The sequence below is a fragment of the Podarcis cretensis genome (assembly GCF_951804945.1).
Source record: "Podarcis cretensis genome assembly, chromosome: 4".
Lineage (NCBI taxonomy): Eukaryota > Metazoa > Chordata > Lepidosauria > Squamata > Lacertidae > Podarcis > Podarcis cretensis.
This window is the reverse complement of record NC_137173.1, coordinates 28,192,536-28,212,053: the sequence shown is the minus strand read 5'-3', so window position 1 is coordinate 28,212,053 and position 19,518 is coordinate 28,192,536. Positions and strand designations below refer to the sequence as shown.

The following is a 19,518-nucleotide window of genomic DNA, read 5'->3' as shown; positions in this document are numbered from 1 at the left end:
TTTGCTGAACTGTTTTCCAAACCTGTTAAACACTTGTTTGTATAGGCAATCTTCCCCAGACATGCAGCTGGAACATGGAATTTTTATTACATATGTAATATTACATTATTACATATGTAATATTACATTATTACATATGTAATATTACATTATTACATATGTTGTTTTAAAACTGCTGTTATTTATTTATTTATTTATTTATTTATTTATTTATGATAAATGTCATATAGATTTTTAACATCTGATCTTTTTAATAGTATCTTTAATGAACCCAGCCAGATGGACGGGGTATAAATAATAACATTTATTATTATAAATTATTATTATTATTATGCTTTTATGTGAATGGCTTAGAAGTTTCTGTTGATTGAGTAGTATAAAAATATTACTGCCAAATATAAAAACTAACTAAATAATGTCCACTGTTCCCAAATGAAAATGTAAAGCTTAAGCTGAAACAGTCACATGCTCAGTACAATGTATTATCTCTAACATTTACTGTATATCTGATTTCCTCACTTTGAAAACAAGGAAGCAGGAGGTTCTGTTTCTATTTTCTAGATTTCTAAATTTGTCATACAGGGCAGGGCCTGAACCTCTTTTTCCTTTTACATTTAGCAAACATGACCAGGCATGATGTACAAATTCAGAGGCAGATTTCTAGATCTGATTCAAAGCAACCCTATGTGCACTGAGGGCTCCTTGCAAATTAATTTAAAAGGCCACCTCCACATATTTAAATCCTTCTCTAATGTTTTACAAACCTTTTGGCTGGCTACAAAAGCCAACAGCAGGCCAGTAAATTATTAGGGCTGCATTGTTTAAAATCAACTGGCTTAACTAACACCTTTTTTATTTTAAAAAAGAAAAAAACCAGAAGTACAAAAAGTGTAATGAAAAACTAAAGTGCAGTTCTGAGAGCTGAGGGGTTGGCTTGTTCTGGGCAAGGTTTGTACTCCCCTGGAAGGAACAGGTCCACAGATTGTGGGAACTCATGGATCCATCACTGTCATTAGAGGCTCAGATGGCATGAGTAACTAGGAGTGCCTTTTTCCAGCTACCGCTGGTTCGCTATCTACAGTTTCTTTTTGACAGAGAGAACCTTGGCATTGCACTCTATGCTCTGGTGTGTTGCAGAATGGATAGCTTCAATGCACTATGTGCTGCCCCTTGAAGACAACTCCTAACTTTACCAAGTCCAAAATGCACCAGCCAGATTAGTAACTGGTTTCATTTAGAACTGACATGACCCCTGTTTTAAAACAGCTGGCAGGTCATTTGCAGACCAAATTAATGGCGCTCACATTAATGTTCAAAGCCCTAAGCAAGTTAGGCTCAAAATTTCTGAAAAGCTGTCTCCTTCCCTACAACCCCTCATTGATGTTAATTTCAGCAGACGAGGTGGTAGTTCCACGGCCTTCAAAAGTTTGGCAGATGGCAGCCTAGGAGAGGGCATTTTTCTGTGGCACCCAAAGCTGCACAATTGCCTCCCCAAATATGAACATCTGGTACCTAATTACCTAAAGACACATCTCTTTTACCCTGGGCTTTCGACACGAGACCTATATAGTTTAGGGTCTAATAATGAAGAGCAGGTAAGAAATCTAAAATTAAACAAACAAGACTGAACATATAATCCTTCTATTAATGATATATTTTGTTTCTTCCTTCCTTTTTGCCAAAGGCTCACTTGACAATGCAGATTGGTCACTATTACATAATATGGCTGTTACTTAACATTACATAAGAACATCACTGAGCACTTGTTAAACCGGAAGTAAGATTGTTAACAAGAGAGCCTGCTGACATTACACATCATCACCTGTCCTGTTCTGCAATTCTATTTGTAATCTTTAAAATTACACTGAACAAAAAAGAAGAAAGGAATATTTTAAACAAACATGTTTCCTCCTCCTCCCTTATAATATGGGTGAGTAGCAGCATATATAGCAGTGTGTGAACAATTATTTTACCAAAGTGCTTCTCAACCACTTTGGCTAGAAGACTGTATGTACCTCAGTTAAACTGACAGACTTTGTGTGGTTTTAATTCAGTTCAGCTGAAGTCTGGGGATAAAAACTTCAATTGAACTGAATGAATGACTTTTCTCTTTGATGTTTGCAGGTTTCCATGTTACTTTCTCCATAGAACAAAACTTCAAACTCCTAGAGGATTGTGGGTTTAAAGGGGAAGTATGGAGAGACTCGGAAAGCCAAACAGGGTTTTTTTTTTGGACACAGGCTGGAGGAAACCCACCAATCCATCATGTGATTGACAGGAGGGCAACCACACCCACCTGTGAAATTTGGCTCTAAAGGGCTATCCTGCCACATGGAGCCATGAAAGTTCGCACCCCTACCTTATGTGGGAAGACTTGAGTCTCAAGGTTAGGGAAGTTAGAAGCATGGATAAATTAGCCAACCAACTCGCACTAATCTGTATTGGGTAGGGCTGGAAATAGGGCAAGTTTTTAATGTTTAATGTTTTATTATATTTTTAGTTACAGATAGGTAGCCGTGTTGGTCTGCCATAGTCAAAACAAAATAAAAAGATTCCTTCCAGTAGCACCTTAAAGACCAACTAGGTTAGTACTTGGTATGAGCTTTCGTGTGCATGCATGGTATCTGAAGAAGTGTGCATGCACACGAAAGCTCATACCAAGTACTAACCTAGTTGGTCTTTAAGGTGCTACTGGAAGGAATCTTTTTATTTTGTTTTTATTATATTTTTGTATATGCTGGAAGCTGCCCAGGGTGGCTGGGGCACCCTAGTCAGATGGGTGGGGAACGAATAATAAAATCATTATTAATTATTTTTGTTAGGGCAGGTTTTTTTATTGAGCTTCTCTGGATTATCTGAATGGCTGTTTCCAGAAACAGGATGCTGTACTACATACCCTAAATTTAACGCAGGAGGATTCTTCTGATGTTAAATTGCCTGGCAAGTAAGATGACCTTCAAGTCACCCAGAGGGTACCTGTTTTCCTTTCTAATCTCGAGGGTTTCTTGCTCTCCTTAAATTTAGGACAGTAGAAATACCATGTGGTACTGTACTATTTCAGGATGTGTGCGGAAAGAAACCACATAATTGAATGCTCTCCTGTGTCAATAACGTACTGCCCACAGAAAGATGCCATGTCAGTAGTAAGAATTCTAATCTAGCCATCTAAGTCCAAGACTTCCATGTGCCAAGAGTTATTAAATCAGAGAGAACATTCAAATATTTAATCCTTCACCTGTTTACTGAAGTAGGGTAATACCATGAGTATTATAATCAATATTTTCCTAGGCATATAGATTGTATCTTAGAGCCATCATAACTTCTGTGGCTTGGAATCACACCACAGCATCATTGGTTGCTGCCTATCCAAGCTCCCTTGGTATACAGTGGTACCTCAGGTTACATACGCTTAAGGTTACATACGCTTAAGGTTACAGACTCCACTAACCCAGAAATAGTGCTTCAGGTTAAGAACTTTGCTTCAGGATGAGAACAGAAATCGCGCAGCAGCGGCACAGCAGCAGGAGGCCCCATTAGCTAAAGTGGTGGTTCAGGTTAAGAACAGTTTCAGGTTAAGAACGGACCTCCGGAACGAATTAAGTACTTAACCTGAGGTACCACTGTATTTTAGGAGTGTAGGACAGGGGAGATGTTAGGATTGGTGCAGATGCCCAGGCAAATGGGTGACCATATCCTGGGCTTTTATTAGTAAAAATGGCATACATTGTATTTCGAAAAGCTGAAAACCTTCAGATCTTTTTAATCTCTATAGTTTTAGATATGCATTTCTGGTAATAACTTCCTTCTGATATTTAGAATGCGTTAACAATGCAGCTTTCCAAATTCTCAGTCCGATGCTTACATGCTAAAGTGGGGATGCTTTCAAAATGCAGGCTCTCTTTCTTTTTCTTTTTGTGTGTGCCCTATTTACTGCAGGAACTGCCCACAGTTGAGGCTACCTACAGATAAGATAGGCAGAGCCAGGTGGGGGACCAGAGTGAGATAGTCACTAGCATATGGCGATTAGAGAGGAATGCATGTGTGTAGGTTGAGCATCCGTCCCCTTAAAAACAGCTGCCTGGACAAGCCTGTGGAATAGCTAGAGGTGTTTCATGTTCTGTAAATGATGCAGAATGGTAGTGGGTATTGAAAATGAATAAATAAAGCCCTTAATCATTCCTATCAAAGCCTGTACATTTTAAAGGCCTCTACAGTGGTACCTCGGTTTACGAACTTAATCCATTCCAGAAGTCCATTCTTAAACTGAAACCGTTCTTAAACCAAGGTGCATTTTCCCTAATGAGGCCTCCCGCTGCCAGTGCCCTTCCACCATTCAGATTCCATTGTTAGACCAAGGTAAAGTTCTCAAACCGGGACACTAGTTCTGGTTTTGCGGAGTTCATGAACCGAATAGTTCTTAAACCGAGGTTTGTTGTTTAGTCGTGTCTGACTCTTCGTGACCCCATGGACCAGAGCACGCCAGGCACTTCTGTCTTCCACTGCCTCCCTCAGTTTGGTCAGACTCATGTTTGTAGCTTCGAAGACACTATCCAACCATCTCGTCCTCTGTCGTCCCCTTCTCCTTGTGCCCTCCATCTTTCCCAACATCAGGGTCTTTTCCAGGGAGTCTTCTCTTCTCATGAGGTGGCCAAAGTATTGGAGCCTCAGCTTCACGATCTGTCCTTCCAGTGAGCACTCAGGGCTGATTTCCTTAAGAATGGAGAGGTTTGATCTTCTTGCAGTCCATGGGACTCTCAAGAGTCTTCTCCAGCACCAGAATTGAAAAGCATCAATTCTTCGGCGATCAGCCTTCTTTATGGTCCAGCTCTCACTTACATACATCACTACTGGGAAAACCATAGCTTTAACTATACAGACCTTTGTTGGCAAGGTGATGTCTCTACTTTTTAAGATGCTGTCTAGGTTGGTCATTGCTTTCCTCCCAAGAAGCAGGCGTCTCTTAATTTCGTGGCTGCTGTCACCATCTGCAGTGATCATGGAGCCCAAGAAAGTAAAATCTCTCACTGCCTCCATTTCTTCTCCTTCTATTTGCCAGGAGGTGATGGGACCAGTGGCCATGATCTTCGTTTTTTTGATGTTGAGCTTCAGACCATATTTTGCACTCCCCTCTTTCACCCTCAATAAAAGGTTCTTTAATTCCTCCCCACTTTCTGCCATCAAGGTTGTGTCATCTGCATATCTGAGGTTGTTGATATTTCTTCCAGCAATCTTAATTCCGGCTAGGGATTCATCCAGCCCAGCCTTTCGCATGATGAATTTTGCATATAAGTTAAATAACCAGGGAGACAAAATACAGCCTTGTCGTACTCCTTTCCCAATTTTGAACCAATCAGTTGTTCCATATCCAGTTCTAACTGTAGCTTCTTGTCCCACATAGAGATTTCTCAGGAGACAGATGAGGTGATCAGGCACTCCCATTTCTTTAAGAACTTGCCATAGTTTGCTGTGGTCGACACAGTCAAAGGCTTTTGCATAGTCAATGAAGCAGAAGTAAATGTCTTTCTGGAACTCTCTAGCTTTCTCCATAATCCAGCGCATGTTTGCAATTTGGTCTCTGGTTCCTCTGCCTCTTCTAAATCCAGCTTGCACTTCTGGGAGTTCTCGGTCCACATACTGCTTGAGCCTTCCTTGTAGAATTTTAAGCATAACCTTGCTAGCGTGTGAAATGAGTGCAATTGTGCGGTAGTTGGAGCATTCTTTGGCACTGCCCTTCTTTGGGATTGGGATGTAGACTGATCTTCTCCAATCCTCTGGCCACTGCTGAGTTTTCCAAACTCGCTGGCATATTGAGTGTAGCACCTTAACAGCACTTAAACCGAGGTACCACTGTATATATGTCAAAGGTTCAGCAAAGGGGTCAGAAGTTTCATTCTAGCAGGAACTGCTCCATTGTAGGGCAAGGAGGGGAGAGCTACATTAACATCCTATCCAGCAAAGGATTGTGAAAGCTGTAAGCAGCCATGACAAACAGTACAGGGCCCTCGAAGCAAATTCACATTACGTGCAGCAGTGTGACTCATGTTTGAAGAATTGCTGTTTTCATTAGCGGTCAGGCGTAATGACATCTCCTGGGCTGTCCTGTGAATACTGTAAACTGCCCTGTGATTCTCAGATGAATGGTGGTATATACATTGTAGTAACAACAACAACAACAACAACAACAACAACAACAATAATATCATACCCCTCAACTGCCCTGATAAATCTAAGCCATTCCATATTTCCCACAAGAGCACGGTGGCCATTTTGGCCACCTCAATTTTGCACCACGATCTCGAACCCCCAAAGTACTTTTTCTGGGGCTACAATTTTACGCAGGTTGTGAGACTCATGCGGGCCTGGAAGATGGCACCCCTGGTATTCATCGAGACGTGTTGGAAGGTATGTGATATGCAAAATCTAAAACGTAAATTGAATTTCGGAAACTTAAATACTAAAACCACAATAATTTAAAATCTAAATAAATAAATAATTCTGAAACACCTGGGAATCGTTCAGGGTGCAAAGGCCACCTGAAATAAAACAGTTTTGACCAGGCATCTGTGTGAAAGAACTCCCTAGAGCTGGGCCCTTGTTGACATGAGTTATGCTTTTGGCTCATAGAAAACCACTAATAGTGCTTCCCCCTCCTTGCCATGAACTCCCTGACTGACTTGGGTTCTATATAGTAAAAATGATATGCTAAACTCAGATAAAACCAAAATGTTGGTTTAAAACATGGATGAGCAGTTGAATTTATTTTTTTTAGAAAGGATGTCTGGTTTAAAAATAGGCGAAAAAGTTAAGTATTTGGGAATTTGGCTGACAGTAAGGATTCTCAACTTATTTGAAAATAATTATATTAAATTGTGGAAAGAGGTTAAGAAAGAGTTGGAGATATGGGGGAGAATGAAACTCTCCCTGTTAGGGAGAATTTCAGCCATTAAATTAACTTACTCCCTAGGATGCTGTTTTTATTCCAATCAATTCCAATTGCAAATAATTCAAGATGCTTCAAAGAATGAAAAAAGATATCTCTAAGTTTATCAGGCAGGGAGAAAAGCCAAGAGTTAAATACAAAATTATGATAGGTGCAAAAGAAAAAGGAGGCTTTGCCCTGCCATATCTGCAGTTGTTTTATGAGGCAGCTTGTTTGTTTTGGTTAAAAGAATGGATCATCCCCACTAATCCCCTTGGCTCACCACCCACTATTCCACCACACAGCACAAAATCTCCAGATAAAAACCTGGCAAGCCAAAGGCCTACATCGCCTAGCAGAATTCTACAAAAACAACAAACCCATATCAACACAAGAAATACAAAACAAACTAGGGGACAACCAAATACCCTGGTGACCACACCATCAGCTACATGCCTTCTTAAATAATCCAGTAGTAAAATCTACAGCCACTAGGCCCTTGACCACCTCTGAAAACCTTCTCCTAACAACAACGGGACATGGCAAAGGGATGGTATCCACAATATATAAAACATTGCTCCAAAGCCCACAAATCCACTTGACACAATCAAAAAACAATGGGAGGACGACATAGGCTATGAAATCAACCCCACCCAATAGAATAGAATGAGGTCTAAACCTCCCTTTAAATCCATATCAGCAAAAAGAAAATAACTCACTCTGAAACTCACCTACAGATGGTTTCTAAGACCACAGAAACTGGTGCTGATATGTCCAGGAACCTCACCAAAATGCTGGAGAGGCTGCACCTCCACAGGCACATACCTCCAGATATGGTGGGAATGCCCCAAAACCCAGCTCTTCTGAACAACAGTCAAACAAGAAATAAGCAAAATAACTAATCAGGTACTAGAAGTCACCCCAGAACTGGCCCTACTGAACATCTTCCAAGATAACAATGCCCCCCCCCCCCACATTATAAAGAGCTCATAATCCAAGGCCTGATTTAAAATTTGGCTGGCATGCATGTCTTTGATATGGGAAGATTCTTAGGAAGAATCTGTATCGAATCTGGCAGAAATATAAAAATCTGCTGGAAAGAAAAACACTTTTATGGCTATCTTCTATTGAAGCAATAACAATTAAGAGAGCTAATACAGATAGACAATGGGCAGCTTACAGAGAACTGCTGGATTTTACAGGAGGAGACCAAAACTGAAACCAATGGAAAACTTAAGGAGCCGAGTTACGGATTGGCTACAATATCAGCAGATACATAATATGTTTAAATTAGATAAAAATAATGGGGTTTTTTGGACCAAAGCTCACAAATCGACAAAGAACTTTTACAAAATAAGAATAAACTTCTGTCTAAAATGTGTAATTTTCAATTAGAAAGGGAAACAAAATATGAGCTTGTTAAAGTTTCAATGACACACTGGGCAATAGATATAGGACACAATATAGATTTCAACCTCTGGAAGAAACTTTGGAAAAGTTATTTTACTTCCATTTTGAGCAATTCCCACTTCTCTAAGAGCCCCCTCCACCCCACCTCACATTTTTCAGGACAGCCCCTATCCCTCCAGTGAGGCTTTTCAGGAGGCTGCATAAGGGAGGAATGGAACAGGAAAAATTCCTTCTGGAAACTTTCCTAAGTTAACGTCCCTTAGGAACTAAGTCCTTGTATCTGATAGAGGGCAAAGTGTCTTCCTGCCATTTCCAAAAACATATTCAAGAGTGGGCATAATATTATGGTGGAATTTTATTGGGAACCATGAAGAGATAATAATAAAAAAATGATATAAAAGGTAAAGGGTAAAGGGACCCCTGACCATTAGGTCCAGTTGCGAACAACTCTGGGGCTGCGGCGCTCATCTCACTTTATTGGCTGAGGGAGCTGGCATACAGCTTGTATGTAGCCAGCATGACTAAGCCGCTTCTGGCAAACTAGAGCAGTGCACAGAAATGCCATTTACCTTCCCGCCAGAGTGGTACCTATTTATCTACTTGCACTTTGACGTGCTTTCAAACTGCTAGGTTGGCAGGAGCTGGAACCGAGCAACGGGAGCTCACCCTGTCGCAGGGATTCGAACCGCCAACCTTCTGATCGGCAAGTCCGAGGTTCTGTGGTTTAACCCACAGCGCTACCCTTTTAAATTCAGGTATCAAATGAAACGCAACTTATAGCACAATCCTGTGAATGTCTACTGGGAAGTATGGCCTACCCTGTTCAATGGGGCTTACTGCCAAGGATTGTGGTCTTAACTGGGTTTTGGCATAAGATGAACTGCAGAGGCACAGAAACAGTGTTGTGTGTGATGAACGCAGGGAAGAATGGGAAACGATGCCTTCTTACATTCCTAGATTCAACAAGAGGAAGTGAGGATAGGCCCTGAGTCAGGAGGCATAACCCCAGTTCCACCACCCTTCCATGTATGTTCATTTCTACCCAGAATGGAAGCCTGGGCAGGACAATAGGGTTGAAGTAATAAGCATAGAGGAGAAGGCGAAGCTGGGGCGGGAGAGGGGAAGAAAGCAAACAGACATATATTTTACAAGAAAGGAAGAAAGATGCATTTAGAAACAGAACTGTACTTAGAATGTGGCAGATTGTCAGCACTGCCCTTAAGACGAGCTGATTCAGGGGTTAGGAAGTTTTGGAGAAATGAGGCACGCCCAAGTCAGCTCACCTGCAGTACTGTAAGGGTATGGGTGAGGACTGTTTGTCATACTTAAGTTTAGCCCAGTATTTAAAGGAGTCTCTGTGTTAGGAAACATTGGAAATGAGATCTCCGTATATCTCAGTAATTTAAGCCAGAAGTGTCAAATTGCTAGAAATGTTAGAGTTTCTTATCAGGCCTTTTTGCGGTTTTCAAAATATTATTTGTCCCTTATTCAGTGTCTTCTAAAGATCACACTGGCATCAACTTAAAACACCAGGGGTGCCTTTACTTTAATAAGCCTGACAGAGATGTCATAGTTTGCCACTTAAACACATGATTTTGTGAAATAAATTAATTTTGTTTCAGTTTTAATAGAGGAAATGTATTTCATTAATTGACGGGGGGGGGAGGGAGATCCACAAATAAAAAGAAAAATCTTAACAGATTTTGGAGCCTCCTGATTAAAAACCCCAGCTTTCTTTCTACACAATGCATTGCATACTTCAACTAGTCAAAAATCACTTATGTCTTAAGTCCCTTATTATTTTAAACTAATATTATTACTCACATTGCCTTTGTTAATTTAAACCCACTGTTGGCATGCTTAGATACTTCATCCACTTGAAGGTTAAACTAAATCATTTACTGCAAACATTTTTTAGCTTCACTGCAGAGCAGGAATTTAAAGCATGCATTTGTGTTAATTTGTGAATAAGTAAGAAGTCCAGACTTGATAGAAGAAGAACTTATACGTCCTCCCTGTGTGCAAGACTTCAAAAAAGACACTGTAACAATTAAAAACTAGAATCTGGGTGTTCTTGTTCAGCCACAAACAATAGAGCACCCTGAACTCTTTTTTAAGCTTTACATGCGAAAGACATAGTTTATGAAGCCAAAATTCTATTTTTCATTTTCAAAATAATGAGGGGAACCTACTTATGCTATTATAGTGTGTTATCATATTTGCTAATGTTACAGATAGGTAGCCGTGTTAGTCTGCCATAGTCAAAACAAAATAAAAAAATTCCTTCCAGTAGCATCTTAAAGACCAACTAAGTTAGTACTTGGTATGAGCTTTCGTGTGCATGCACACTTCTTCAGATAGATTTTATATTTGCTAATGTTACACATTTTTGGACCTGCAGCAGACTAATATTTTGTTTAAAGGTTCTTTAACTTCATAATTTCCTCAAACACAAAGAAACATATTAAGAATGAGCAGCAGTAATTTGCTGACATGTCCTACCTGGAAAGATAGAAGGTCTTTTCTTAGGGCGTCTTGGATGGATCGGTTCTAAGTTCCTAATATTTCTCTGATGCCTTCCTTTATTGTTATTTCCTAGGAGGAGTTCTGTTGGTAGACTACTCCGTCTTGCCTTATAATCATTTCGGTATGAATTCAGTTTACACTCAGTCCTAGAATGCAGGTTATTGTCATCAATTGCCATTATAGTACAGATGTTTCTGAAGTTGCCCCAAGTGTAAAATAGTGCAAACAGATAAGACAGCTGAGCTTCAAATGGGTCAGATCTGTTTTACTAATAGAAAACAGTCACCAACCATTTTTGATGTTCTCATGCTTAGCCCAGCACTTGTTTGGTAAGTTTAGCAAGTGGATAGGCGTGGGCAAAAACAGGTGTAGAATTACTACAAAGTCCCTCCTTTCAAAAGTCAAACAGCCCAGGGGAGGAGGTATAGCAAAATCATTAAAGCTAACAAAGGCTTATAGACAACTGGAAAGTTTTACTAAAGGTGAACTCATCAAGTCCTCTGCACAGAGTGAAAACATGGTTTAAACAGACTACTACTTTAATTCCTGTTTCAGATGGTGTTTCTCACTTCACTTCACAATAGTCCAGAAACAGACAGAGCAAAGAAAATGTTACATTCTGAAATTAAATAACATTTCAATAATCCGTAGAAGAAAACTATGTGACTAAATACACAGACACTGTAAGTTTTGTTTATAATGCGCTGTTGCTTATTTCAAGATGGGGCTTGTGCAAAAAATAGAGACTTTTTAACAGTTACAGCATAACTGAGCAAGTGCATTTGTAGATGCAGAAATAAGAGAACTGTAACCGAAAACAACTATGCGTCACTGAGACAGGAGTGCATTTTAACAATCTTGTTAAACACAAAACTTAGGCTGCCATCCTATACAGTATATACTTACTTGGGAAAAAGCCCCCAGAACTCAGTGAGATTACACTGTTAGTTGCTTTAAAATATCTAGGGGCTGCAAAGATACAAGGTTTAAATCCTAACTATGAACAGTATTGAATCCCCTTTATGTATCAGACTTTCGTGCCCACCCGCTGGTGTAACGTGGGTTTTATTTTCACAACCACATTAACACACTCTATTGAGATGTAAAAATTAAGGTTGGAATGATCTTACGATTTATCTCCTAAGCAAAATCAAACCACTTAAGCCTTATTAATATGAAGAACAGTTAGATGTTGTAGACTGTAGTTTAAATTAAATACATGCATAGAAAAATATACTACATTTTAAAATGCAAGGTATTTATTGAAAGCATAAGCTTCTCATTTCTGTTACTGGATCAGTTTCCAACATCAGGTTCTTCACCTGCAAAGGCATTGTGGTGAACAGAATCAAGATCTTATATCTGCATATAAAAGGTTGCCTGCAATGCTACAGTGCTTTAAGCCCAATTTCAAGTAAATTTAAGATTTATTTTATATGCATGTACTGCAGTAGGCAGGGAATTCATGTAGCCCCTACATTACAGAACTTAAAATAACACAGTTAACAGGCTGCATTGTTCAAAAGCTCAACAAAATGTACGGGTTCTGTTTCCCCATTTTGTTAGTCATTTCTTCATCTGCCTTCCTGCATAGTCAACAAACTCTCAAGATGCCCTTAGGCAAGATCTTGTGTCAGTTAACCGAAGCACAGATGGTAAGTTTCAACAAGCTTTATCGGCACAGCTAAAACTTGTATGACAACTACTGCAAGGCTCTGTAACCCTGCCTATGCCTGGACAATTTTCCTTTCTTCCCACTTCCTGTCCTTTCTGCCCAGCTTCTGCCTATCAAACTACACCTTCCAGCAGGCACTGCTTCAAAGCTCAGGGTCGCCTACCTTTTTTGGACTAGAACAGTGGTACCTCGGGTTACATACGGTTCAGGTTACAGACTCCGCTAACCCAGAAATAGTGCTTCAGGTTAAGAACTTTGCTTCAGGATGAGAACAGGAATCATGCTCCAGCGGCGCGGCAGCAGCGGGAGGCCCCATTAGCTAAAGTGGTGCTTCAGGTTAAGAACAGTTTCAGGTTAAGAACAGACCTCCGGAATGAATTAAGTACTTAACCCGAGGTACCACTGTATGCACATTTCAAATTTTGAGAGAATGCTGGGCGTGCCAGTCACAAAATGGCTGCCATGGAGGGGGGTCATAGCATAACAGCAAATGACTCCAATGGGAAGCATAGTTTAACACAAAATTATATCCCCAACAACCTTATGTTTACCATGGGAGATCAGCTATGCCCTGCTGGTCTAGGCAATGGAAATCAAACACACACACACACACACACACACACACAATTGTCTAATAATAACAACAGAAAGTATTCTTCAGTACCAGAAAAAAAATAAACAAAAAGGTTTTGTAAAGCTACAGGGAACCAGGCAGAGGGCCTTCTCGGTAGTGGCGCCCACCCTGTGGAACGCCCTTTCAGCAGATGTCAAAGCGATAAACAACTACCTGACATTCAGAAGACATCTTAAGGCAGCCCTGTTCAGGGAAGTTTTTAACGTGTGATTTTATTGTATTTTTGGTTTTTATGGAAGCCGCCCAGAGTGGCTGGGAAGGCCCAGCCAGATGGGCGGGATATAAATAATAAATTATTATTATTATTATTATTATTATTATTATTTGCTTAGCCATTAGTGTCTGGGCTTAAATTGCTAAGGGTTTATTGATTAAATTGGCTGAGGTATTAATAAAATCAGTGAAGCCTCAGGCTCCCACCCCACCCATTTTGGGCACTCTTCCCTGACTTCCAATTTAAGCCTACCCATAGTTTCTGTCAAATAAAAACCAGGAAGCTACACTTTATGATAGGGTTGCCATATTTCCAAAAGTGAAAATCCAGACACAAAAGTTGTTGAGCTATGTCCAGGAAATTCCAGACATATGGCAGCCTTACTTTATGATTGTCCTCCAGAGGAAAATTGGAAACCAATTTCAAATTGCCCAGGTAGCTCAGTATTGATTACTGACTGGCAGCAGCTACCGGTATTCTGCAGGGTTTCATGTAAGGAACTTTCCTAGACCAGCCTGAAGTTGCCAGGTTTGAATCTCGGGCCTTGTGCAAGCAAAGCTATGGCTGTTCCCCTGATATTAGAAATTAAGATAGGAGGCTAAAGTGCAGAGGAAAAACAAGAACACATTAATTCTTTGTGTTAAAGGTTTTCCTAGCTGGATAACTGGGTCTTTGCCATAAGTGTCTATTTAGTGTTTAGTTTTGTTTTAAATACATCAGCTTTTCTTTGGCTGTTTTTACTGTCAGCGCTGACGGGTGGGGGAGCTGGTACAAATTCCCGAGGCCCAACGGTCTTGCCTATATTTTTGCCTTCCTCAGTAGTATTATTATTTGTCAATTGTTTTTGACACCTATTGTAAATTTGGTGGATTTCAAAGAAAATAATAATGATATATAGAATTCAGTCAGTTATCAGCCAGTATAGACTCTACCCAACCAAAAAACTACTAATTACACTTACACACACAGAGAATGAAATTCCACTTGTCTTTAGGACACAAAGGTATTCAAGACTTTGGGTTTGCTTTTAAATCTGGCATTTCTCATTTGGGCTTCATTGGAGCTGTTTGTAAGTGAAAACAGGTATTTCAACCTATGCTTTGAGATATGTTTCCACATGACTGCAGATTCTTTTTCATCACAATCTTTGCCACAGTATTCCCATAGAACAGAAAGTAGATTTCCAAAATAATAATTGTTTTTTATTTATTTTATTTATTAAATTTATATCCCAGCCTTCCTCCCAAAGGAGCCCATAAAAATAACTGCACCATTCAACCTCTCTAGAAAATTTGTTCTCAAAATCAAAAACTACCACTAATATTGATAATTTACACTACATCCCTTTAAAAAGGTAAAGGGACCCCTGACCATTAGGTCCAGTCGTGACTAACTCTGGGGTTGTGCGCTCATCTCGCTCTATAGGCCAAGGGAGCCAGTGTTTGTCTGCAGACAGCTTCCGGGTCACGTGGCCAGCATGACTAAGCCGCTTCTGGTGAACTGGGGCTGGGGGCTTTTAGAACCTCTCTAGATATCCTTTATATAGTGCATTAATAATGGCTGATGCTTACAGTGCTTTTGGGTCAATCTTACAATCCCGATGATTTATGCTAATGACATTTAATTTCACCCTGTATGTCTAAATTTCTGCCCATCACATACTTATAAATAATTCAGAATATCTTGAAGAGGGTCCTCTGGGATCTTATGCCCTATATACAATAGAAATACATAACAAGAGTGTGAATATGTGCAAGGACTGGTTTCTCTGTTATTATATAATTTATTTATTTATTGCATTTATATCACAACCTTGCATTCCTCATATTGGAATTGTATCAAGCAAAATCCAAAACAAAACATTATTATAAGTATGAATGTTCTCTATACAGTACTCTGAGATCTAATATCACACAGCTTGTCTCTATCTTTTGTTTCTTTATTATTTTTCAAAAAATTAAATGAAGAGTGCAGCAGAATTTCCTGATTTTATCACATATGCAAATAGTCAACATGTAGTTTCCCATGATTCTAACAAATGTACTGTGCTAGATTATATAAATCTTATATTGTATGGCCTGAACTAACAATGATGAAGCATCTTTTTAAAAAATAAAATCATTTCGCTTCATCGCCATCAGTTTATTATCAACATTATTACTGATTCATTGCCATACTTCACTTGGCATTTCCATACTAGGGCCTCTTTCCTCATTTTTTTTCCTGTGAGGAGATTAGACCATCTGTCCTACTGCTACGAAAAAAAATACCAATTAATCATTTACAGGTTGGGAAATAGAAAATCCAGTTGTTTCAGTAATGGATTCTTAGATACTAATTAGTGTGCCAATAGAATACCTAATGCAATAATAATAATAATTAAGGGGCATGTTGTCTCATCTTAGCAGTATCTGATCACAATATAATAAAGTATTACCCACCATAAAATCTTTAATAACATTCAGACTTGGTTTTCATTCTGTTACTTTGTTCATTATACCTGTAGGCAGTAAACAGATATAAGCTTGGATTTAGTTTTCACTTACACATTTGAACCACACATGATACTGACCGGCTAACATAATTCTACTGATGCTCTTACAACTCTGTCAAAATAAAAAGAAAAAAGAAGTAAACCAGCAGTTCACGTTTTGCAGGTTTCCCCACCACCACCCCTGCAATACTAACTCAAAAGTTTTACAGCAATCCTGATGAGCTGGATACACACTCAGCGCATTGACTAGAGTAGATCCAGTGGCTGAAATCCAATGTCACAGCCATGGACACAACAGGACTTCCCCTTTCTCTCCTGTCCCCCACAGCCCACCTGGCTGTCTGCTCTTAAAGATCCTCCACCCCTACATAGCAGATTTTAGGATCTGTAGGATTTTGCAGGGAAAAGCAAAGTATGGTAACTCCTGTTTGTCTAAGCAGAAGTCCACTGTGTAGATAGGACACTGTAGCTGAATGGCGCCTATTGAAATCAATGACACTTAATTCAGTCATGATTAACTTAAGTTCCAATGACTCAAATAGGCCTGCTCCAAACACAATGAAGTCTTGACCCAATGCTACGTTTTTATTTCACTTTATCTTCACAATAGGTCTGTGAGTTTTGAGTTAATTATTTTCATCCAGTCTAGCATTCTGCTCTCAGTCGCCAACTCAATGCTTGTGGGAATGTAGCTTCCCTCCTGCCCCTTCCAGCAACTGGTATTCAGAAGCATAGTGCTTCTGCCAGTGGAGGTTGAACATGGGCTTTAGGGTTAGTAGTCATGGACTGTCTTTTCCTTCATGAATTTGCCTGTCATCCTTCAAAGCCATCCAAGTTGGTGGCCATCACTACTTCTTGTGGAAGTGAATTCCATGTGTGCTTTCTTTTGCCTGTCCTGAATCTTTCAACATTCAGTTTCATTGGATTCCTACAGAGAATGAGACAGAGAAAAATCCTTTTCTCTCTTCCAGTCTCTCCAACACCATGCATGACACTTCTGTCATGCCACCTTTTGTTGTTGTTTAGTCGTTTAGTCGTGTCCAACTCTTCGTGACCCCATGGACCAGAGCACACCAGGCACTCCTGTCTTCCACTGCCTCCCGCAGCTTGGACAAACTCATGTTCGTAGCTTCGAGAACACTGTCCAACCATCTCGTCCTCTGTCGTCCCCTTCTCCTTGTGCCCTCCATATTTCCAAACATCGGGGTCTTTTCCAGGGAGTCTTCTCTTCTCATGAGGTACCACAGTATTGGAGCCTCAGCTTCAGGATCTGTCCTTCCAGTGAGCACTCAGGGCTGATTTCCTTAAGAATGGATACGTTTGATCTTCTTGCAGTCCATGGGACTCTCAAGAGTCTCCTCCAGCACCAGAATTCAAAAGCATCAATTCTTCGGCGATCAGCCTTCTTTAGGGTCCAGCTCTCACTTCCATACATCACTACTGGGAAAACCATAGCTTTTACTATAGGGACCTTTGTTGGCCTTTTACTTGCCCTTTAAGCTAAAAACCCCAAAGACTGTAACCTTTCCTAATTAGAGGAGCTTCTCCATCCCCTCAATCATTTTCGCTGCCCCTTCCTGAACCTTTCCCAACTCTACAATATCTTTTTTGAGGTGAGGTGACTAGAACTGTACACAATATTCCAAATGTGGCCCTACCATACATTCTATAATGGTGGCTTTCTTTTCAATCCCTTTCTGAATGGTCCCCAAGTCAAAATTCATCTCTTTAACAGCTGCTGTACACTGGATCAACTTCTTCACCAAATTAGCCAAGGTCTCATTGCTGGTCAGTTACCACCAGTTCAGATCTGATAATAAATAAATAAATAAATAAATAAATAAAATATTATTTATACCCCGCCCATCCGACTGGGTTTCCCCAGCCACTCTGGGCGGCTACCAAAAGAATATTAAAAGCACAATAAAACATCAAACATTCAAAACTTCCCTAAACAGGACTGCCTTCAGATGTCTTCTAAAAGTCAGATAGTTGTTTATTTCCTTGACATCTGATGGGAGGGCATTCCACAGGGTGGGCACCAATACTGAGAAGGCCCTCTGCCTGGTTCCCTGTAACTTCACTTCCCGCAGATATGAAATAAAGTTTTAAAAAAATATATTCCCCCCCCAGCTTACATAACTTTACTGGCCACTCACTCAGTGCAAAAGGTCTTTTTGGAGCTCTTCACATTCCCTTTTGCTTTTAACCACCCCGAACAATTTATCATCATCAGTAAACTTGCCTACCTCCATTCTCATCCCCCTTACTCTAGATCAGGCTTTTCAAAACTTGGGTCGCTAGCTGTTTTTGGACTACAGTTCCCATCATCCCTGACCACTGCTCCTGCCAGCTAGGGATGATGGGAGTTGTAGACCAAAAAAAGCTGGTGACCCAAGTTTGGAGAAACCCTGCTCTAGAATGTTTATGAGAAAGTTTAAAAAAGCACAGCTCCCAATACTGATCCTTGAGAGACTCCACTTCCTAAATCCCTTCATTGGAAGAACTGTCCAATGTATCATTGCATAATGTAGTACTGTACATATGTGCTGATCTGATCAGTTGGCTGTGACAGCAACAGAAACACAATGGAAACTCTGGAGTCAGGATTTCTTGTATATACAACAGAATAAGCGTAAACAAATTAAACACTAAACTTGCTGGAACTGCTCCTTGCTCAGTTCCTTGAAGCTGTCAGCACATGTAGCGTCCTCATTTAGCAAGCATTCCATGATTTGACAGGCAGTTTCCAAATAGGCTACATTCCAACTGGCAGAAGAGTGCAGTTCACTTCCAGATCTACTCCCTCACAGAACAAAAGAAATACCATTCTTTTAAAATTTGTATTTTGCATTGTTTCACAAGCTGTTGTTAATAATCATATTCATTTCGGGAAATCATGGATTTAATTAAGGGGAGGGGGAGACCTTTGTAACTTGTAATGTTGTTTGTCAGGCTTCACTAGTTGCTGACAGGTCTACCCAGAAACATAGCATGCAACTGTAAAAGCTAATGTAGTGTGAAGCATTTAGTGAAATGCCATATTTTAAACAATACGAATGAATTATATATACTGTAATACAAGGTACAGATATTATCTATCATTGCAATGAGTAGTTTAGTCCTATATAAATCCCAGAATAGGCTTTATGTAGATTGCTCTATGGTAACTTCATAATCGAGTGACTGGCCACAGTTGCATGTAACAATAAACCATGGCTAGTTTAAACAAACCATGGTCTGACGTTGTTTTGAAATCGCCCCACGGGAAGGGAGATTGTTACATGAGATTACAACTTTTGACTTGCTAATGAGTGTACTCCGTTCAAAGAAAGTGAACTATGCTGCTTCAAAACCCTCACAGCTGAAAAAAAACTTCACAAATGAAGAAGATCTATAAATGAAACAAATGTTTATAAGTGCACTGATACCTGCCTTGAAAAACTCCTCAGTCATGAGTTGCTTAAACATTGCAGTGTTGAGGTGCCAAAAGCATGACCATTAATACAAAGTTCATAGCTAAAGTATGTCCAAAATGTCATTTAACTTACATGGTCTACACATTAAAGAATACTAAGTAACAAAGCATCACTTCCTATTCATACAGCGTATTATACAGACCAAAGCAACAAGATGTGATCCACAA

At 39.9% G+C, this 19,518-nt stretch overlaps 1 protein-coding gene across 5 annotated transcripts in view; it reads right to left on the bottom strand.

The window, feature by feature from the left end:
- Positions 1 to 19,518, bottom strand: part of FRY (FRY microtubule binding protein) — a 192,737-nt gene that overhangs the window by 152,944 nt on the left and 20,275 nt on the right. For 3 of the 5 annotated variants that reach the window (XM_079973228.1, XM_079973230.1, XM_079973229.1), the window contains exon 1: positions 10,832 to 11,161. The exons of the other annotated variants lie outside the window; for them this stretch is intronic. In XM_079973228.1, coding sequence (XP_079829354.1) covers positions 10,832 to 11,033 — 202 coding nt within the window. In that variant the 5' untranslated portion in view covers positions 11,034 to 11,161. Of the gene's footprint in view, positions 1 to 10,831; positions 11,162 to 19,518 lie in introns of those variants that run through there. 5 annotated transcript variants of the gene reach the window in all.